At 34.9% G+C, this 22,233-nt stretch overlaps 1 protein-coding gene across 1 annotated transcript in view; it reads left to right on the top strand.

The window, feature by feature from the left end:
- Positions 1–236: 236 nt before the first annotated feature.
- The window catches only part of BTBD9 (BTB domain containing 9), a gene marked incomplete at its 3' end in the record, with an annotated part of 72,737 nt that continues 50,740 nt past the window's right edge, over positions 237–22,233 (top strand). Inside the window, exons 1-6 of the mRNA XM_010171718.1 lie at positions 237–409; positions 6,334–6,544; positions 7,604–7,967; positions 9,572–9,836; positions 11,881–12,100; positions 15,960–16,079. Of these exons, the coding sequence (XP_010170020.1) occupies positions 328–409; positions 6,334–6,544; positions 7,604–7,967; positions 9,572–9,836; positions 11,881–12,100; positions 15,960–16,079 (1,262 nt within the window). The remainder of the gene's footprint in view (positions 410–6,333; positions 6,545–7,603; positions 7,968–9,571; positions 9,837–11,880; positions 12,101–15,959; positions 16,080–22,233) is intronic.

Here is a 22,233-nt window from a genome sequence, read left to right on the forward strand (position 1 = left end):
AACAAGTGAATGGCAGTATGTTACCATCTTTTTTGATGGTTAAAAAAATTGAATGGTCAAAATTAATGATAATGGCTCAAAAAATAAATTCTAATGTTATTAGAAGTTTTCCCATAGAATGGAGGGATTTTTTTAAGAATTTATTTCCACAAAAATTTTGACTGAGAAATATGTGTCTTGCTCACTTTTGCCATAGGCTACGTGCCCCCAGTTTCTGATGGTATTTATTTCATGCATTGTTTCAGGCAATGGTACAGTTGTTGCTGTGCAGCTGGATGTTGCTGGATAGTGTTTCTATGAGCTTGCTGTTCAATCTGTCTGTTCAGAATGGCGAAGAACCCTAATTTTCAGGAAGTTGGTCATCTGCCTACAGGCTGTGTCCACTGTAGATCTTCAGACAGCTTTACTGGTGAGTGGGCCAATGTATTTTCTTGAGGTTTTAACTGAAGAGTTTAGTTGTATACCTTTTTAACCAGGTTGCATTGAGTGCATTAATACCTATTTTACGTGTGTGTTAATAAATAATATGAACTTAGTATATTGTTCTTCGTACCTAGCTAAACTTATTCCTGCTCTTCGATTAGAGGAATATGTCTCTGAGCACTACAGCACTTAAGTAATGGGAAAGTGTTTCCAGATGAGCAGTGTATATTTTTCTGTATGCTTTAAGTCAAAATACTTTTGGTACTAAGTTGTTGTTTAGATGCTGTTATTGAATGGTGTAGCTGTTTACCATTAACCAGAGTTAACATCTGTTTTTCTTTTAATCCTTTAACAACAGGTTAAGGTTGGAGATGAGGCTTGAAAGTTCTGTGAATTTAATTTACTTCATCTTTCATATTTTATAGCTATAAATTCTGCATTGATTACATTATTATTATTATTATGATACTAAGTATTAGAGCATGTATTTTTTCTTTCTGTTAAAATTTTCACTCATGGTCAACTTTGTTATTGTTATTTAGAAGTAGAAACGAGCCTCTGTAGCAAGGGTTCTGACAGAATCAAAGTATTTACTTAACTTATACTCTGTGTATGTTGAAATATATTATACATAAATAATATATAGAGAGAGTATATAGTTATACTCTGTGTATGTTGAAATATTTACTAAAAATTCCTGTTTCCTGAGATGTTAGCTTATTGTACCAGAACTTATGAGAACAAAATATTTTTGTATAAAAAGTCATGTATACCCATTAAAAAACCAAACCATATGGTTTGAAACAATGGTATGTTTGTACAGTAGCCTCACTGTCACACTTACCATTTTCTGTGAGTCTATGGTAATAGAAATTGTAATTAAAATAATGTTTTGCTGGCATTTATTTGAAGTATAGCAAAGTATTTTATGAAGTAATAAATCACAAAAATTGAAATACTACTCAAATCCTTTCCAATCAACTGAGAATCAGTTCCTGTTTCTAGATAAAATAGCACTGTAAGAGCATTACATTTAAGAAAATTGCCTTTGTGTAATTCTGACAAAATCTGTGTTATCTTGATAGGTACAAACTAGGTGATGAAGGAATTAAGTGTGTCAAGGATATGAAATTATTTGCTCAGTGTTTATAATCCAGACTTATTTAATAAATTAATTCTAGCAATAGTCTATTTACTTGCATTATTTCTAAAGTTTCAATGGTGTTATCAGTTATGCAAATATTTTTCACTCATTTCATATAAAAAGTTTTCCAAATTACTTATGAACAATTTCTTAAATTCTTTTTTCTGTGCCTGGTATAAAACCAACTCTTCCATGTTTTATTGAAACAGCATTGCTTTTCAGAGGTGGGGTTGGGGGAAGTGACTGAGTACTGGTCTTCATTGCAGCTCTGGTTTGAGAGTTGTTTAGTAAAGATGTCATTGGAGTTTTGCTGTTTCTGCATTCTCTAGATCACATTTTTGTATGCTGTAACGTGTTGCAGATTACTCACTAAAAAGAAATACAGCAAGCTGAAAACTGAGGGTTTGTTGTTATTTTTCTAGCCATGACACACATTGTGTAATACTGCATATTGCCTTATGTAATAAATAGTAGGTCGCGTTTTTCACATGCTTACTGTTGAAGAGGGCCACCAAGGAGCCTGTGTTCCGATGGGGTCTTAGACAGAAGTGATTTGTTGGCCTTCTGACTTAACAGATGCTTTTTGAGATTGTTGCAGTTTTGATGGTGCCTCAAACTCACTGAAAAGACTGTTTTGTTTCCTATATTTCTGTGGCACAAATGAAGCTGCAGCAGCTGACTCCTGAAACAGTTTATTAGCTCTGAATACCTCCTGGAAGTAGGTTATGGTGCTGGCAAGAAGCTTGTAAATGGCCTAGTCTTTTATTCTGATGTTGGTTAAGTGTTATTGTTTGACACCAGGAAGAGTAAACACCTGTATTCTCTTAAAGAGGTAATGTTGTTTGATGACAGAAGATGCCAGAGGGATCTTCAGGAAGGTTTTGCCAAGCTCCTGGCAGAGTAAATAATACTTTGAGTTGAGTTGCAACTGGAAAAATATGTTTAGCTATACAGGGAAGTTGTGAGCTCGTAGAAACTTGCCACAAGTAAAGCAGTGTATTACTTTTTCCTTCCTCAAACGAGAAATGCACAGATCTCTTCAAGGGTTGACTGAATTTGTACCATTAATTAATCCAGTCTGTGAAGACCTTAAGCCATGTTCAGAATGGCAAAGAACCCTAATTTTCAGGGAGTCGCTTCCATGTATTTTGAAGACAGGACTGCTCTCAGTGTGCTTTATATATAAAATTCACAATACAGATGAAACTTGCATTGGAAATGCGTAATAGTAAAGAAATAAATGAGTTTGAGCTCTTCTTCAATATAGTAGTATTACCTGTAGAAAGTGTATAAGGCACATACATGTTTTCATAAAGTCACCAGTTTCCAACACTTCATGTCATTCAAGCGTTTAAAAGGCTCCTCAGCCAGAGGCTTGTAGCCATCGCTTGAGTCCTGTATTCCCAGTGGTCACAATGTTTCTGTTTGAAACTGACAGTTTAGAAGAGTACATTGTACCAGCAATTTGGAGAGTGTTAAACATCGAATCAAATTTGTCTTGCAGCTTACACACAAGGATTTCTAAATTTCTACTTTCATCGCTTGCTGTAGTTCAGGGTCTTGATGTTCACAAGGACTGGCCTTGTTGGCTTATTAGCAAGTGTCCCTGTTTCAGACTTGACCCTCTTCTATACACTGATTCTTGTTTAGAGAGAGTTTTATGTACCCTCGAGAGGGACGTGTGCTTTTGATTTTTTTTTTTTATTTATTTAACCTGAAATGGAAACAATTTGCTCTTGAACTTTTCACTCTATTGGAATGTGACAACATCCACAGCTGCTGGAAGCAGTTAGTGTGCAGCTGATGGCATTCCCTTGTCTTTACCACTTTTACAGTCTCTCAGTTTTATGCAGACAGTATTAGTTCTTATTTTAGAGATAAGAGTGGATGAAGGAAACAGAAGTAGAATGTAGAACAAATGGAATTAAAGCTAGATTTAAAAACAAAAATGTGCTTGTACATGTATGAAGTATCTTAAATGAACTTCCCTAATCAATCAAAATTGGAACTAGCAAAAGAGAGAGAGTACAGAGTTGCTTGATAACATGCATGTAACTTGCGTGTAGTTGCGATGCCTGACTTGTGAATGAAGATTAACAACAGCAATTACAGACTTATAAGGTACATAAGTCTTTAAGGAGTATTGAGGGTTGAAATTTGCAGCTGAGTAACAAATACATAATTTCGTTTACTCCTTTGGTGTAATAAAAATATAGTTGCGATGCCTGACTTGTGAATGAAGATCAGCAACAGCAATTACAGACTTATAAGGTACAGAAGTCCTTTAAGGAGTATTGAGGGTTGAAACTTGCAGCTGAGTAACAAATAATTTCGTTTACTCCTTTGGTGTAATAAAATGTTTTATATTTTGAGGGCATTTCAGTTTTACTGTTGTCTATAAACTCAAATAATTATGTTGTGATAAATATTATTTGCTAGTATAAATAGATGCAGCTGGACTGATGTGAGTTAAGTTAATCTTGTTACACAGTAAATATTATTCAAATTGTGTTTTACATGAATGTATTCAGTGCAGAATTGTCTTAGCTAATTGTAAATTAACCTGTGCAAATGGAAGAAACAGCCTGTTATTATGAAAAACCAAAAAATTAATTTACTCTTGTGTCAGGATAGATGAGTGACTGTGCAGTATTCTGTGTTCCCATGGTTGGTTTGCCTGGTTGCCAGTATTGCTGGTTCCATGCTGTAATGGCTATATGGGCACGCAGTTTCTAATTCAAGTAGCAGGGACAGCTTGAGGAAGGCTGGGGTTTTGTCCCCATTTGTGCTGTGATCTGTACTATCAATTTAGTATGCTGTATTTTTCTCAAGTCTTATTTTCTGTTTCTGTCACTTTTCCTAGTTTAGTTTAAGGGTCTTTGGGACTGTGTTTCTACAGTATCTTGATTTTGGGTTAAGCATTTCCAGATGTTACAGAAGTGGAAACAATACTTAACTCCATGTGCATGTGTTTTCTTTACTTTATTGGAGTAGAAATGACTGGAAGCAGATGCATATTTTCTTATAGCTTAAAAAGTCATTAATGTCATCAATAATGTCATCAATATTTCACTTGAAAGATGAATGTGTAAGCTGTGTGCAGGGTATGGCCTCATCATTTTCCTGTTTCTTGTGATACACCATCTTTCTTCACCACCAAGTATGTGCCCATTTTGAAAAGTGACTAGTTGTTGGAGCACAGAAGGTGTCTCTGAAAATATGGATGGTTATTTTTTGAAACAGCCAGCCTCTCTTTGTTTAAAAGTAAACTGAAGTGTAACAATCGAAGCTGATTTAAGACTTAAATTCTCCTGTGAATACTTTTGCAGCTGAGACTACAGAAGGCCTCTGTTTCTGAATGTGATAATTTCACTGGGCTAGCCCTTGGCTAGCAGCCAACACAGCCATTCACCCACTGTCCCCCACACCCAGGGCATAGGGGAGAGGATTGGGGGGCAAGGATAAGGAGGCTTGTAGGCTGAAATAAGAACAGTTTAATAACAGAAATAAAATAAAACTTAAAATAATACTAATATTAAAATAGTAATGCTAATGATAACAGTAACAAAGTATACTAATGAGTGATACACAGTGCAACGGCTCACCATCCACTGATCAAGCCCAGCCTGTTCCCAGATAACGATCCCAGAGGAGTGACAATCCTGAACCAAAACCTCAATCCTGGAAGAGTGAGAGCCTGAGAGAAAGCCAGAGAGAGCCAAAAGAGGAAGAGCCCCTCACTAATATACTGGACATGACGTGATATGATATGGAATATCCCATTGGCATATCCAAATGCCAGTTTAGCTTTTTAATTTAAATATTCCTCACCCCCTTAGATTTTGCACTAACAGAACACAAAGTCCTTCACTTCCAGCGACAAAAATGCAAACACTGGTAATCAGTGTTTCTCTCATAACAAATCCCAGCTGAAAGCAAAACACAGCACTATTCTAGTTATTAAAAAGAAACCCAGCTCTGTTTCAGCTAAAAGCCAGGACACTGAAATAGACCAAAACCAACAAAACTAAAACCTCTTTCGAATTAAGAAGTAACAAAAAAAATCCATAGAAGATATGACTAACGCATGAATCTGTGTTGTACATTAGTGGACATTCTGCTGCTTTTATGACTAAGAGGTATTAAGGGGTTTATTTTCTTAGATACATGAGGGAGCAAGAAGGCATCAAGAAAACTGACTGGAAAGAGTAAGAAAATTGCATTGCATGTTATAAAGCTTTGCTCTTTGACAGACTGTCTGCTATTCATTAAAAGTTATCCCAATTCTTTATTTCCTCCCACTTCTGCAAAGTTGATTGGAATTCTACAAAAACATTGATGTTTCTACTTGTTACTGATTTTACTAGAGACTTGGGATTTATAACTGTGCTTAATTGGTCAAATTATTGATTTCTTTGTAATTTACATGCATTTTAATTCAGATAAAATTGCTTTCTGATGAGTATTTTCTTTTTTTAAAATTTTTAATTCCTTTTGTTGGAGGCTTTTTTATTTTAAATGAATGGATTGACAGAACAGCAAGGTGATGAAATTCTTGGAAATATTTTCTGTTGGCTAAATTGTTGATGCAAAGTGCACTGAGTAATTTTGTAAATGAACTTTAATAGAAAACCTCTTGGTTTCATTTTCCTTGTCATATGTGGTAACTTAACATTAGTAACTTTTTTCATAATCACAGCTTGATCTTTGCCATTTTTTAATATTTGCGTCCTTTTTAGTACTGGTTGTTTTCTTTTTCCCTTTAGGCTACCAATATCACCATCCCACCAAGATGAGTAACAGCCATCCACTTCGTCCTTACACAGCTGTGGGTGAGATTGACCACGTTCACATTCTGTCAGAGCATATTGGTGCTCTAATGAATGGGGAAGAATATAGTGACGTTACCTTTATTGTAGAAAAGAAACGTTTTCCGGCACACAGAGTGATCCTGGCTGCTAGGTGCCATTATTTCAGGTGAAGTATAGCTCTTTGTCAGGCTCACAGGAAATTTTCATGCAGATAAGATAAACATTGTTTCTCTATGAACTTTTCAGGGTGTAATCATCTGTCCATTGAGTGTGACCTTTTCTGTGCGAATGTTTCCCAGCACATCAAATCGTTGTGTCCAAATATAAAAAGATAAATACCATGTCATGATGTTATTCTTTTGACCTTCATTAAATTGGATTTTGAAGGTAGTTTCACAAATTCAAGAGAAAGATAACTTCAGAACAAAAAAAGTTCTGCTGTAAAATTGTTTTGACTTCTGAGCATGGATGGTGTGCTTCTATGGAATATACTCAGTTAGAAAGTTTAATTTTGACACGTTGGAATTGAGTATTTAAAGATGTCTGGCTGATTAAGGTTAGAATATATTTTTTAAAACCAGAAATAATACTAATCCAGCTTTTTTAAGAGCTGGGCATTTTTCACTCTAAATGTAATTAATAAAACTTCCTGATAATCTTTTTCCAGTGAATTTGTCAGAGGGATAAGCTAATAACTAAAGTGTGAATGCCAATTGTGTTCACACTATCATATTTTTAAAAATAATTGCGAGTACTTTGATTTTTCTCAAGATTCGGGATTTCATTGGAGTTGCTATGTGTTGGGTTTAGAGTAAGGAACAGAGGATCAAGAATCCTGAGATTTGCTAATCTACCACTGAAAAGCAAGCAGTTTTACTTGCTTTCTGAAAATTTATAATTTTTTTCTTTCTCACTGATAACACTATTTTATAATTTTTTTTTAAAGAGAGGTATGAGAATCACATCTCAGTTTCTGCTTCACAAGCTGTTATTCAAAGTGGAGATGGAGCAATTGTGTAGGATAAAAACGTGGTGCATTAGGATATTACTCTTGTGCAGCTGCTTTCAGAGCAGAGCTGCACTTTCAATGCCAAGTATAAAGGTTTTTCATTTGTAGATTCTTTGTATTCCTCTTGCTGTAAATAGTCACTTATTCCTTTCTCTTTTTACTCTTTGCCTGTTTTTTATCAGGATATAAAGTTCTCAATTTTTATCTTCCTTGTAGAGCATTATTGTATGGCGGAATGAGAGAATCTCAGCCTGAAGCAGAAATTCCTCTTCAGGACACCACTGCAGAAGCATTTACCATGCTGTTGAAATACATTTACACTGGTCGTGCTACACTACGAGATGAGAAAGAGGAGGTTCTCCTAGACTTCCTAAGCCTAGCACATAAATATGGTTTCCCAGAACTGGAGGATTCCACATCTGAGTATCTTTGCACAATACTTAATATTCAGAATGTCTGTATGACATTTGATGTTGCCAGTCTTTATTCCCTTCCCAAATTAACTTGTATGTGCTGTATGTTCATGGATAGAAATGCCCAAGAGGTGCTGTCCAGCGAAGGCTTCCTGTCGCTTTCTAAGGTACATCTTTTGTTTCCACTTTTTTCCCCAGCAGTGTTAATTTTGGTCTGTATACAACTTCATGATAAAATACTAATGGAGGCACCAAATATGAGTTTATATATTAGTTGACAGGTATCATTTTATACTAGTGAAACTGTAACAGATGGAAACATTCAAGCCAAGCTGAACTGAAAACCCTGGTGATCTGTTCTGAATTTTTTAGGTGTTTAATTCTGAGCAGTCAGCATAGCTAAATACAGTAAATCTAATGTGCTCTAAAAGGTGGGAGCAGGCAGTCTAATCTTAATTTGTCTTTTTTTCATCTGTTCTTGAAATAATATAATTTGGCTTCTGAATGCTGCTCAGGGATTTGAAAGTAGAGATTTGAAGGTAGCAGAAGATATTCCATCCTATTAATTTCTTGATAAAGGCTGTCTCAGTGATGGGTGATTTTCTACTGTGTAACTTAAATCATTCTGGAGATTTCTGTGATTCATATTTCTGGTTGTCATCATGTTCTAAAATTGTGTAATATGGTGGTGTTGTATAGTTTGGGGTTTTTTTGTGTATTGGTTTTGTTGTTAGATGCATAAATATTTGTGCCCGAGATCAGGCTGTTCTATGATGTTGAAATTTTCCACTTTGGAGTGATCTTTCAGCTGGACATAATAGTGATAGAGTGTTTTCAAGTGGTGTTCACGTGAAGCAGCAGAGCATCTTGAATGAATGATGGTTTAATTATAGAGTTTTTTAAAAATTGTTTTTAATGGAATAGCTGTGATGGGTCTATTCCTTGAATAAGTAGAAGACACGCTGCTTTGCTGACTAACTTAATAGTTGTGTAGGGGAAAAAATGTTTGTGTTTTTTTCTCTACTGTACTCTGTCATGCACAGTTTATTGAATCTGAGCTCTCAGAGCATATTATTAATAAATAAATTAGCAAATGTTGTTCATCAGGAAGCGCATACTTTGTGACATCTTTGGCATAGCCAGTCCTAGTATATATGAGAGATTTACCCTTTTCTGAAGCAAACTCCTAGTTATTCTGCTAGCTAAGTGAAAATCAAAAAGCTATTAAATTCTTTTTGTTCTCATTTTGAAGTCAGTGGGTTTTCTGCATGAATAAGAGCCACTGAGGTTTTTACCTACTGATTCTAAATTGGTACCAAAAGCAGAGGCAGAATCCCAAATATTTAGAACTGGTTTAAAAGGATGATTCCCGGCCACACTTTGTTTTTCCCATCCATGTTCTTATACCAGCCTAAGTTTAAAGGAGTGCTTTGAACTTTACTACCAAATCCCCAATTCGCTTCTTATGTTCCAAAGTAAATTTGAAGTAGTTACAGGAGTTAAATGGATTTGAATAGTTCTCCACATCTCACTTGTGACTTATTTCTCCTAGTGGGTTTGTAATATTACCTATTATTTACATGATGGATTCCATAATTCTTGCAGAAGTAACTAAAACCAGCTACAGTTTCAGGTAGTCACTTCTTTGGAGATTATTTTTAATAACTACAAGTTAAAATACCCATTAATTTTTGCCTTGTCTAAATTTCATTTTTTTAAAAAAATATATATATCTGTATATTTGGATTGGTTTTTTGTTTTTCTTTTCTAGGCTGCTCTTCTAAGTATTGTACTGAGGGACTCATTTGCAGCTCCTGAGAAGGACATTTTCCAAGCTTTGATGAATTGGTGTAAACATAACCCCAAGGAAAATCATGCTGAAATCATGCAAGCAGTACGTTTACCACTAATGAGTCTAACAGAACTACTAAATGTTGTAAGACCCTCTGGATTGTTGTCACCTGATGCCATCCTAGATGCCATTAAGATTCGTTCTGAGAGTCGGGACATGGACCTCAACTACAGGGGCATGTTAAGTAAGCATCAGGCTTTTTGTTTGTTTGTTTTTTCATTTAGTGACTACAGTTGTCTGGAGGATGTGGTTAATTTGTGCTTTGAGTATTTATCTATTATTATGTGTTTTAAAAAGCTTGCATAATGAAATATCTTGTTATGTACTGTTCTTGCCATCTCTATTCCTCAAATAATAGTTAGTATGTTTTCTTGCTTTGTATCTCAGATATTGCTTAAACATGAATGTTGTAGTAAGAGTGCATGTTCCTAGAGAAAGTGCTATTTTAATAGAAAAACTATTGCAAAAACATTAAAAATAAAAATGCATTGGCTATGGGATATATGATATTTAAATGGTTTTGTTGTTGATGGGGACTTGTTTTCTACTTCATGAAGTCTTTCATCTTTTCTCCACTACTTCTGATTTTTCTCTTGATCTTTACGTACTTGCCCAAATAGCATAAACAGGTCTTCCAAAATTGTATTAATGGAAGCCTGAAAAGTGTGAGAAACCTTTTGTTTGGCTTTTGTCTGTGCTTTCTGTTAATTCAACAAGAATATCTAACACTGAGCTTTAGAAAGATATTGTTAGTTTGTGTGACTTACAGAGAGTATTTGCCACACAGGAAAGAATAAAGTTAGTTGTTTGAGAGCCTGTGCTGTAGTCTGTCAGTCGTGCATGATGAGCCCTGAAAATAACTGCTTTCTTAGAACTGCATCTGCTCTTTGTTCTTCCTTAGAAGTTACAGATACTAATATTTAAACATATGATTTATTGTTAGGGTATTGTAAAAGTCTTATCATGCAAGACATTCTGTAGACAGTGCAGTAGATAAATTTGAAGAAGTTAAATGGTGTTCTCTGACTCTTTTTCTGCATGTTTATATCTCAATAATAATATCCTCCTAATCTCAAAATTTCTAGTTTTGTCAAAATCACAGCTTTTTAGAAAATTGAATTTCTGTGTTGCTTTATTACTAGTTCAAGCTCTTGCGACCTTTTGTAGAAACACTGATGACTACTTGCAATTTCATAGTTGTGCATTAAATGTTTTTATGTAGTAGTATTCCAATACAGTTAAAATTTTACCATTTCAAATTCCGTTCTTTAGATGTTAAACTCTAACATCCTGTTGAAATTCATGCTTCTCTTGCCAGCTTGCCTGAAGAGTTCAGGGGCAGCTTTTCATTATTTAGTTTTCAAATTATATTTTCTGGGGTCTCTGTCCAAACAAGACTGTTAAAAATGTCTTTTTAACAGGATGGTTCATCAATGTATTGTTTTGTAGTTGGAGTTAGAGGTAATTATCCCCAGTTACTGTGATGGAAAGATTGTTCCTAGGATATAACAGGCTTATTACTGTGAAATGGTGGCATAAAAACACTTGCTTTGCCATGTTGGTTCAAAGCCCAAGTAGACAACAGTTTCCCATTTCACTCAGGTTCATTTAGCTTTGCAGAGTACTGGAAGCTTGTGTAGCTATCAGAAGAGCTTGTATAGCTACAGAGCTAGAGCATAGTACCATGTGTACTGCTCTGCAAATTCATTATGTGTGCACATCTTGGATGTTTTATGTGAGTTTTAGTTTTCTTCCACAAAAAAAACCCCGCAAAAATCCCCAGTTGAAATTGGAACCAAAAAATCAGGAAAAAAAAGGGCAAAAAAATTGTTTGAGGCAAGGTGAGAGGTTGATCACAAGAAGAGTCTGAATAGGCCAAAACTTTAAAACCAAGAGGAAAGTGATGATTGTATGAGGAAGGTGCAATAGAATTCTGTGAATTCATTTAGGGGACTGAGAATGCAGATACTACATACTAGTAAATGATCACTACTTATTACTACCACAAAAGACCTAGGGGACATCAAATGGAATTGAATAAGCAAAATTTCCAAAATGCCTCTCTTTTTGAACTTTTTCTTTTTTTTTTTTTTTTTTTTGCTTGTGCATGTGTTTGTGGCTGAGGTAGAATGCTGTCTTTGTTCTGACCTAATAGAGTTGATGTTCAGAACATCTAATTTGCAGTATGAGAGTGTAAAAATTAAGCAATTGCATCCTTTTCTTCTTAGTACCAGGGGAAAATATTGCAACAATGAAGTATGGAGCGCAGGTTGTAAAAGGGGAGCTGAAGTCTGCTCTGTTAGATGGGGATACTCAGAACTATGACTTGGATCATGGCTTCTCTCGACACCCAATTGATGACGACTGCCGTTCTGGAATTGAAATTAAACTAGGCCAGCCATCAATAATCAACCACATACGAATACTCCTCTGGGACAGAGATAGTCGGTAGGTGCCAAGTTGCCATTAAAAGGGAAGTAATGCATTTTGTACTGGTGGTAATGTATCAATGCGAAATATTCATTAAATATTTTATAGAAACAGCATGATACAGTGTTGGAGATGACAGTGAGAAGTTTTGTATGAAAAAAAACAGTTTCGGTTGCTTACACACTAGACCATATTTTGTGATACAAAACTATCTCATAATATTTCCACATATTTTTGTCTTCATTAAATAGTGTATATTACTTTTGAAAGTTTGCATAATATAAATTGTTTTAATTGTTTTCTATTTGGTACTTTTTCAACTGCTTTTATTTCAGTTTGAAAAGCAATATTCTAGTTCTCTTGCAGAAACTGTTTCTTTTACATATTTACATTCCTAACATCGAAGGAGTGTTTGTTCAGATTTTTTCAGTATATCAAAATTGTTAACAAATAACACAGTTTGACAATAATTCAGAAATAGTAAAATTTATTGCGAATGTGAATTACCAACTAACTACAGTAGTTATTAGGAGCCACTTCATGGTGAGACTGCTGAAATATGAACTATTATGGATGCCTTAGCCACTTTATGCTCAGCTACTTTAGATTATTAAGGAATGCATGAAAAATCAAATTATGCATATCTAAACAATTGAGTGACTGCTGAAGTAGGAAAATTGCAAGGTACTTTTTCTGTGACAAGTTGAATATTTTAATTTTATAACTTGCCACGACAAAGATTTTTACAATTTAATAGACAGCTCATGCAGGTATTCATAAGCAATTTTCTATTAAAAACAATAAAACAAGCTATTTAAACTTTTAGCACATTATTACTTTTCTGATGAAAGATTGATTTTATTTTACTTCCACACTAACAGTTTAGAATTGCAAAACAGTTGCATTTTGTTTTCTTAAGTAAACTGTGTTATTTTAGAACGAGATGTACTAATGTTTTATTGATTTTGATTTTTATTTTGTGTAAATCAAATTATTTTAAAAATATTAATTACAGTTATTAATAATTCAAAACCAACTGCATGAATTTTTAGCTATTTAATTGTTTCAAGTAAGTTCTCCTGGTTCAGTTCAACTGAAATTTATGCATGTATTCTGTTTGGAAAGATTGAAAAGTCAAACTCTGAAGGTACAAGGAACTATTTCATACAGTATTATACTACTTGTCCCAGAAGATCAATCAAATATATAAACCAATTATCGACCAGTTTTGTAAAACTTGAAAAAGTATTAGTGACCTACTAATTATGAGTTCTCTATCAATTTTTAGAGAGCTTGTAACTGGTAAAATGTTCCTCATCTGCAAGGCATCAATCGGCAGCTGATGAAACCCAGGGAAGAACCCTTCTCCATGGGAAAACTTACTAAAAGATTATCTGTTGCTTGGTGTCCCATGCCCTTCCTCTGAAATTTTGTAAAACAAACCATTGTTGGTGGCAGAATATCAGACAAGATGGGCATCTACTCTAGAGTTTTTTTGCCTTTATAAAATTCTAGGGGTACAGTGGTTTAGGATCTAGTTTGTGTGCCCTCCTGACTTTTTTGTTTTTCTGTGAAAAGTTTGCTACTGGACTTTCTTTTGCTTTCTATCAGATATAGTACCTGAATTGTCGGGTTTTTTCACCCGTAGCTCAACAAAAATAAGTGGAGAAGGAAGATTTGAAGTACTTTGTCCAGTTGTGGGCTCCTCAGTGGAAGATAGTGACATGCTGGAGTGAGTTTAGCAGGACACCAAGATGATGAGTGCTTGAGTGCACAATGTACAAGGAGATGCTGAGGGAAGTTGCTGTTTTAAGAGGAGAAGACTTAGAAGGGAGAACATCCTGGTATTCACCTATTTAATAGAAGAGTGTAGAGAATATGGGGCCAGACGCCCCTTACAGCTGTATGCTGAGAGGGCAAAGAGCAGTGGACACAAGCAACAAGATTAATTCCTATTAAATATTATGATAAGAATTCATAACGGGGTTAGTTGAACATGGGAAGGATTTACCCAGAAAGATTATGGCTATCAGTCCTTGGAGGTACACAGAACTTACCAGCCAGTACCTTACGGAACTCACTCTAAGATTGTCCTCGCTTTTTCTAGAGATCCTTTCCAACCTGTATACTCTTTTAGTCTAAGAATTGCCAGCCACTTATCTGCATCTTTCTCATGGGATACGTGAATAATGACTCCAAAAAAGATGTTTTAGCAACTGCAGAAGTGCATGGTGGCATCTTTTTTAACATCTTTTTAAACTATTAATTCATTTTAACTGTCTCTCTGAAGCTCTGGTCTGTTGGTTATACAGGTAATGTGCATTCTTAACGGAACCAAATACAGACTAACAGGTGTGTTTTGCACCTCTAGTTTAAAGGTGTAATTAACAGATTAATTTTAGATATAGAAGTGCTCAGGAGGCTATCTGTCCAAATTACCTCTGCAAAAAAGATGCTATCCTTAAGGAAAAGAAAGGCATAGTGTTGTATATGATAATGGAACTGTAATTTTGAGATAATTTTTCTTTGCTTGGTACCTTCAGAAACCAAATAAATGTTGTATATTGGTTACAATTTTATGTTAGACTAGCAATGGTGATGTGAGAATCCCTAAATTGCCACCACACAGACAACAGACAGTCAATAACTTTTTAATTCAAACTCTAAAATGCTGGAGCCTAGTTTGGTCAAATATGCATGTGCTGGTAATAATGATGTTGCTAAAACAGTGTGTGTGTATGGATTATGAATATTATGCGTCTGGTTAATGTGAATGTGAAAGCTGATTATGCAATTGGCATCTTAAAGACTTTGCATTCTTTCTATAGCGCATAAGTTGGTATTAACAGTGTTATCTAACTTTTTAAGAATTTTTAAACAATACCACTCCAGATATCTACCTGTCTAATCCTCAGCAAAAATAAATAAATAAATAAAAAAAATTAACAAAGGTATTAATGTTTAAAAAGAAATGTCTATGTAGAACTCTGGAAGAGCAACTCTTCCTTTAGAAATCAGTGTGAAAGGAAGGAAAGTGCTAACATGGTGCTATTGAAATGCCTGTGAATGTTGCAGACTAGTACATTAAGAGAAGTAGGTTTCAGAATATTTTCTGTTTCATGATTTGCTGATCCACAAGTGGAGTTTCTACTTCATTCTAAGTAATCACTGTTGTAGGTATAATATGGAAATAGCTGTGGCTTTTTAGTTTGGGTTTGCTTTCTCCTAACAGCAAACTATAAGCTAAATATAATTGATAAGCAAGAGGAAGACACCAATTGTGTTGATGACTTTTTTTATTTTCATGAAGTAATTTTGGGGTGTATATGTAAGTAGTGACAGGCTTAACAACGTATCATAAACAACTGAAAGGGTCAGAAGTGAGGAGGAACATCAGTGAGAAAATGATCATAAAGTAAATTTGCTTTATTCAGGTGAAGGATTTTAATTTTCATTTTTGATCTGCTAAATGTTTTCTCATGTTTTTATTAATATGGCAATAGAAATAACTGTATTGCTGGTGTTTCAGATTTATTCCACACAGAAGGAATACAAATTATTTTTTCTATGACTGATTTGAAAGTCTCCATTGCATTTTTTGAGGGACAATAGTCTCATCCAATTACTGCAGATTAGAGTGCAGTTTTAGGATGTTTTAAATCATTCTGAAAACATGTCTTAACATAACTGCATGTGAATTTATTTTCAAAACTAGACTGAAAATAGGGATCTCTCTTGGATATCTTAGATACAGGTCTGGGGGTAGGAACCAATAGCTTTCTTTTCAGTACAACTGAAAATCCAGAAGGAAGTGTAAAATTTAATACCTGAGATGTGGATGCTTGTATTCTGACCAGTGTTTTTTGACAATCCATAGGTCTTACTCCTACTACATTGAGGTGTCCATGGATGAGTTAGACTGGATTCGGGTTATTGATCACTCTAAATACCTCTGTCGGTCCTGGCAGAACCTGTATTTTCCTGCCCGTGTCTGCAGGTTAGTTCATCAGTGTCATGTTGTGTGGCTGTCATTAAATAATGTAGACACCAGAATGAGTTGCTGGATTTTGCTAGTGCATTATGTATTTATGATAACGTATGAGATACACAACTTTCATCAGCTATCTTAAAAAAAAAAAAAAAAGGTCTATCTTGGTGGATGCTTTTTTAATAAAAATATAGGTGATAAATTGCAGACATTCTGTTTGGAAAACACTGGTGCTTCCATCTCTAATTATGTATCTCTTTCTTTTCTCTATTCTTTCTTTTTTCTTTTTTCTTTTTTCCAAACTCACTTTTCCTCTTGCAACTGATGGATTTTTTTTTTTTCTATTCAGCAGCAAATGCCACTCCTTGACTGCCAAAATGTTTAAAACACGTTTACATACTTGCTATACAACTTGGAAATGTATTTTTATATATTTTATATATTTTCTACTGTTGCATTGAAAGAATGTTTTAAACAGTTGTGAAAGAGAGAAGGGGAGAGTTAGGACTAAGGAGATTTGAGCAATGCTTTGTGTCAACTAAAGTAGCTAGATGGTTTTAATCATTATTAAGGTGATGATGCCTTTTTACTATAGGCTCATTGATAGAGAGGCCACAATCTGTAGATTCCAAAGATGTTATCATTATTAGATTTTGGGTCATAGGTCCAAAAAAGGAACTGCCTTTATTGTAGTAATTATTCTGTAAACACAAACTTTTTAATCAGCGTGGCAACTCTTGGAATCCACAAGGAGGGGAAGTGCTTTCTTGTTCCTGAGGAACAACCTCTTTCTCTGATCTGTACTGCTCTGCAACATGGGATTGCTAGCAGCCAGTTGTAGGCTGTGTGAAAAGAGTCTGGTGGGTCACCTGTGTGTCTCTTCTTCTCAGACAACTCTTGCTCAGCCTCCCTGTCCTTTTAGTAAGTTCATGCTGAATGTAGCTGACTTGAAATTTATTTTTCTTGATATAAACAAATGCTTTCTTACCTTTTCACTGTAAGTTTTATGATTCTGATTTTACTGTTTTTCTGAAATGGTTGGTGCTGTCCTCTAGTTTGTGTGCATATCTTATAAATTTTTACTTAAAAGTGTCTGTAATAAATCATCTAGCAATGATGAAATGCCTCACGGAGCTTATAGATGTTTTACATTTCCAGGGGATATTTTTTGTGTGTGTGACCTTAACTTGATGCAAAGTGGATAGATGGTTAGGAAACACAGCTTTTTTGCTTCCATCATATTAGCAAGAAGGTTTGATGAGATCTAGGATGTTATGGTGGGACTTCTATCAGTCTTCTTTCAAAAGGGCAATTGTTCTTTGGCCTCATCCAGAGACTTGTCCAAAAGTGATTTTCTATTTCAAAACTCGTTTATCTGTTTGTCATCCCCTCCCTCAGCTATCTTCATCACTGTGTGTGTCTGTGTTATGTTTTGAGAGCATCATTGTTCTGTTTTGGTGAAGGCTCTTTGTAGCCTTGCCTGAAAGTGCAGACAGGCAAGAGTGGAGGGGAGAAGGTTATTCCAGAGTTTCAGTTGGTACCTTACTCATTTTTGGCACAAAAGGACCTCTCGTATATTCTAGCTCTCTGATGATCTCTTTCTTAATCCTGTGTAAGTGACTTGCCCTCAGTTGGAGGAGCAGGTATGGAGGGAGTTCATTCAATGTGGTGCTTATGTATGCATAGCTATATATTATCTACTTAAATTCATGCACAGGCACACCTGGAAATCTCCCCCTTGCACTTTTATTTTAGGAGATACTGAAGTATACAGTAACTGCAGCACAGATTTCCTTATTGCATAGTCCTCATGCCTCTCATTTTTTCTGTTCTGCTCCATGTTCCCCAGTAAACTTATTCTTTTTTTTTTTATGAAACTCTATTCCTTGTTACCATATTCACAAAGTGGTGAGGAATTCCCTGGAGGTGCAGCTACTTTGAAGAGCGAATGAAGGAGCTAAAGAGAAAGACATGTAGCAGCATAAGTTTATGAGTACTTACTGTTAAGGAGCAGTAACCTTAAGGCAATATGAGCTCTCAGTTGTGAGTCAACATGATAATTCAGAGTAGTTTAGGTAGAGCTGTTCTGTAATCTCTCTTTAAATCAGTGAATTGAAGCATACATTATATAAAGAGTGCATTTGGTAGTCAAAAGTAAAAGTGCTGTGACTATAATTTACTGTTCTTTTTGTGTATTATTTTTCCTGTAAATAAGAAGGCTACTTTAAATGTAGAGACCTAAAATTGCTGATGGCTTTTTGAGGGCCTCCACTTTAAGAACTTTGTATTTATTTGTTTGTATTAATATAAATAGGTTCAACTGAAGGGTGGCTCTGCTTTGATCAGGGGTTTGGACCAGTTGACCTCCAGATGGGAGCCCTTGATTGGGGAAGGCTAAGTACACACACATATTAGTATCTGAGACTTTATCTGGCTTTTAAGTAATACACTGTACAGAAAGAAGTAAGCAAGGAGGACTAGAGTTTTTTTCTGTCTCTAACTTCAGGTTTTTGTGATTGTGGATTTAAAATAGTTTTGTTTCCTTAAATGAGTTAAACTCATTATCTCTAGGATACTAACGTACGCAAAACAGAATTCCTAAAATACTTAGCAGTGTTTTGTCATGCAAAACCAGCACAGATTTAAAATATGAGATTATGTCAGAATGTATTCTTTTAATATTTGATATTCTGTTTTTACAGATAAGTTATGCATGCTTATCAAAGGGCAAATATGTTTTAAGTATTTTATATGCCCTGTCTAGAAAGAAAGTTATCAGATTATCAAGAGATAATGGAAAAAGCCCCCCATTTATTTCATTTGAAGATGTGTCTGCCCTATTTTTAAAGAAAGACTATAATGCATCTCAGCCAGTCACTCACATTTATTAGGACTAGGTTAATCAATACATTCTTTACATCTGAAACTAGTTATGTTTTCATATTGCTCAACACTGCTGCTGCTGTGTACTCTTGAGTCAGTGTGACAAGTCTCAGTGCCAAGATTTTCCTGTTCATGGTCAACAACAGTACTGAGAAATGCATTGCAAGTGTCATGCTTTGCTCTGTCTTCTTGCCATTAGTTTTAACTTTTATACCTCTTTTGTCTTTGTAATGCGGATAATAATCTCTCTGCAAGCAACCACTTAAGGAACCATGCAGTGATTTTGTTTAGAGGTTTGTATGCGTTCAGTGGAAGATGCTGGACTCTTTTCACAGTGCAGTTTCTTACCAGTATAGATTTGAGATAGATGGTGTTTTGTTTGTTCGGGTTTTTTTAATTTTAAAAAGTTGGTTTTAGCTCCAAGTGCTTTATGGCATCACTGTATAGAATGGCTTCTTGAATAGCAATGGAGAATTGGAGGCTAGGCTTATTGGCTGTGGTTTTTATTTACACACCTTTTTTCAAAGCAAGGGAATATAACATGGCAGAGTCTGTACAGGTTGTTGAAGGACAGCTTGTTTGTGTCTGATATGCTAGAGCAATTGTTCAAACATAGATTATGAAGAGAATATGAGCCCTGTAACATTACGCAAGGTTAATTGCTTTTTTGAGTTACCTTTCACATAAATATTAGTTATGAAAGGTGAAAGCTGTCAAGGGCTGAACTAACGTGTTGTAAGAAACTATTCAAACATTTCCATACGCATAAAAATTGATGGAGTGTATCTTCTGTTTGCATGTGTGCAGGTTGCTTTTTTGTGGGTTTGTTTGTTTTTTAAACCTTTCACTTTCCTCTTAATTGAATCTATCAATTTTCAAATCTATCATCAATGCCTCTTTCACACTAGCTGGATGAAAAAAATGCAGTTGCAGAAGGCAACTAAATGCCTTCTGGCAGTTAGCTGTTACATAAAATAAGTAATTTATACCACAATGAATTAAGATGAGTTCAATCTCCTTAACAAGTAATTTATTGTATTATGTGCATTATAGTCTCTGTCAAGACTTTGATTTTTTTGGTATATGCAGCATTGTGGAATATTCAGAATAGTGTTAGAGTTAGGGGCTTTATTGTGCTTCCCATGAAAGATAATTTGTACTTGGCAAAGCATGTACCAAGCCAACCAAACTGATTAGGCAGAAACTCAAGTGACATGATAATCTTATTTACACTCTTTTCTTTTTCCTATTACTCTACTTGTATGCTCCAGTCTATGTTTTAATAGGTTCAGAATAACTTTTGCAAGCCATAACATTTATCTAATTAATAGATGGAAAACAGAGGGCAGTGACCAAAGATTCGGAAATGCTGTAATGAAAAGGAGATGAGTTTATGCATTCTCACACACAGAGGATGATTTGTGATTTGTAGGATGTAATCCCTCATTTAGATATACAAGCTAATTTGTACAAGGAAGATTATTTCATAGGCATTAAAGCTTAGTATGGTAGGTGAGATGGTGAGACACTGGAACAGGTTGTCCAGAGAAGTTGTGGATGCCCCCTCCCTGGAAGTGCTCGTGGCCAGGTTGGATGAGGCTTTGAGCAACCTGATCTAGTGGAAGGTGTCCCTGCTCATGGCAGGGGGGTTGGAACTAGATGATCTTTAAGGTCCATTCCAACCCAAACCATTCTATGATTCAAAGAAGAGAGTAAGTTTACAGGGTAACTATTTTAATACGGTACTATATTTTAATTTGTTTGTCAGAATTTTTTTTGGTCCTAGTTCATTGTTTGCACTTATAAAGGCTGAAGACTTTATTTAGAGGGGAGACAGGAGGCAGAAAATAGTCATGTAAGCAGGTTCCTGTCAGAGTTAAGACAAGTGTCAGGTTCGTAATTATTACAGTTTCCTCTTTTAACAGTTAGGCAATGTAGAAGAGAGTGCTTGTGTGTTTGTTACCCTTTTGTGTTTGAAACTGATTTTTGAAGTGGATATTTTTCTTTCCTATTTCCAAGCATTTTTAATAATATACCGGTTAATTAAACCAACTGCTTAATCTCTCATTACCTTAAAAAATTAATACTATCTTCTTGATTATATTAAAAAGTTAACACTTTCTTATGTAGCACTTACTCAGTTCATAGTCCTGACAACGTTGGATCGTGAATCTAGGGTATTTTTCATAACCTGTCTGGATATCAGTTTTAATATGGGTAAGCAATGGTAGTTCATTAAAAAAAAAAATAAATAAAGAGAAGGGCAGATTTTCAAATCGTGATAGCAGTCAGAGTGTGATTCTAAGCCACAACTCTCTTTTGGGGGTAAAGAAAGTGCAAATACATTAAGTGAATGTTAATACCTCTAAAGATCTTTGAACAGACAATCCTGTTTTCTGTTTTATCCTTGTCACTTTTTTCATCTTTCCATTTTTGTTTTGCAGCTTCATATTTTAACTTTTTCATAGACCACAAATTTTTAAGACCTTCATTAAAGCAATTACAAGAAAAGGAAAAATTTTGAGAGGTTGTAAAATAAGTCGCTGTAGCCACAAGGTGTCACTATAATAAAAGTTTAAAAGACTTGATCTTTTTCTATTTCAACTCCTTTAGTGAAAAAGTTATTCCTAGTCTGTTGTGCTTGTGTACTAAACTTCCAGATTTACAGAATCATTCTGGTTTGCTGCTCTTGCTATAGAGAGAGCAAGTACAGAGATGGTACATTAAATCAGAAGGAAATTCTCAATTCATTTTCTGTGTTTCATCTGACATTGGATGATGCTGAATTTTAAAAAGAGGAGTATTTGCCTAACTAGACCAATTTATAGTTTGAAAAGTCATACTATTTTGTCACTAATACCAGAATCTGAAAAAGATAATGAAATGGGAAAGGAGTCAATTTTTATCTGTTTGCTACTATTTCATTGTCTTACCTCTTCTTGAGATATTATAATGTGATTGATCAAAGCGAAATATTAATTAATTATTACTGCATAAATTTTTGGTCCTAAAGCATGTTTCTGTTAAAAGGACTGATAGATGACTGTAAAATAATGCTGTAAATGTGGGAAATTATTTAAGCATATTTTTTCTTTTTTTAAATTTGTTTTAAATTGAAACATGTTGAGGTTTCCCAGTACTAGTAGCTTGAATTACTAGTAGTATAATATGCTTTAAGCGCTCCATATTTCCCTTAGAGTGCTTGGTTGCTAGAGAAAGCTTGGTGTAGAATTATTTTTACTTTAGAAGGTGTACTCGTGTATTAAATGTATTTATCAGT

Source organism: Antrostomus carolinensis, unplaced genomic scaffold (assembly GCF_000700745.2).
Source record: "Antrostomus carolinensis isolate BGI_N321 unplaced genomic scaffold, ASM70074v2 scaffold15307, whole genome shotgun sequence".
Lineage (NCBI taxonomy): Eukaryota > Metazoa > Chordata > Aves > Caprimulgiformes > Caprimulgidae > Antrostomus > Antrostomus carolinensis.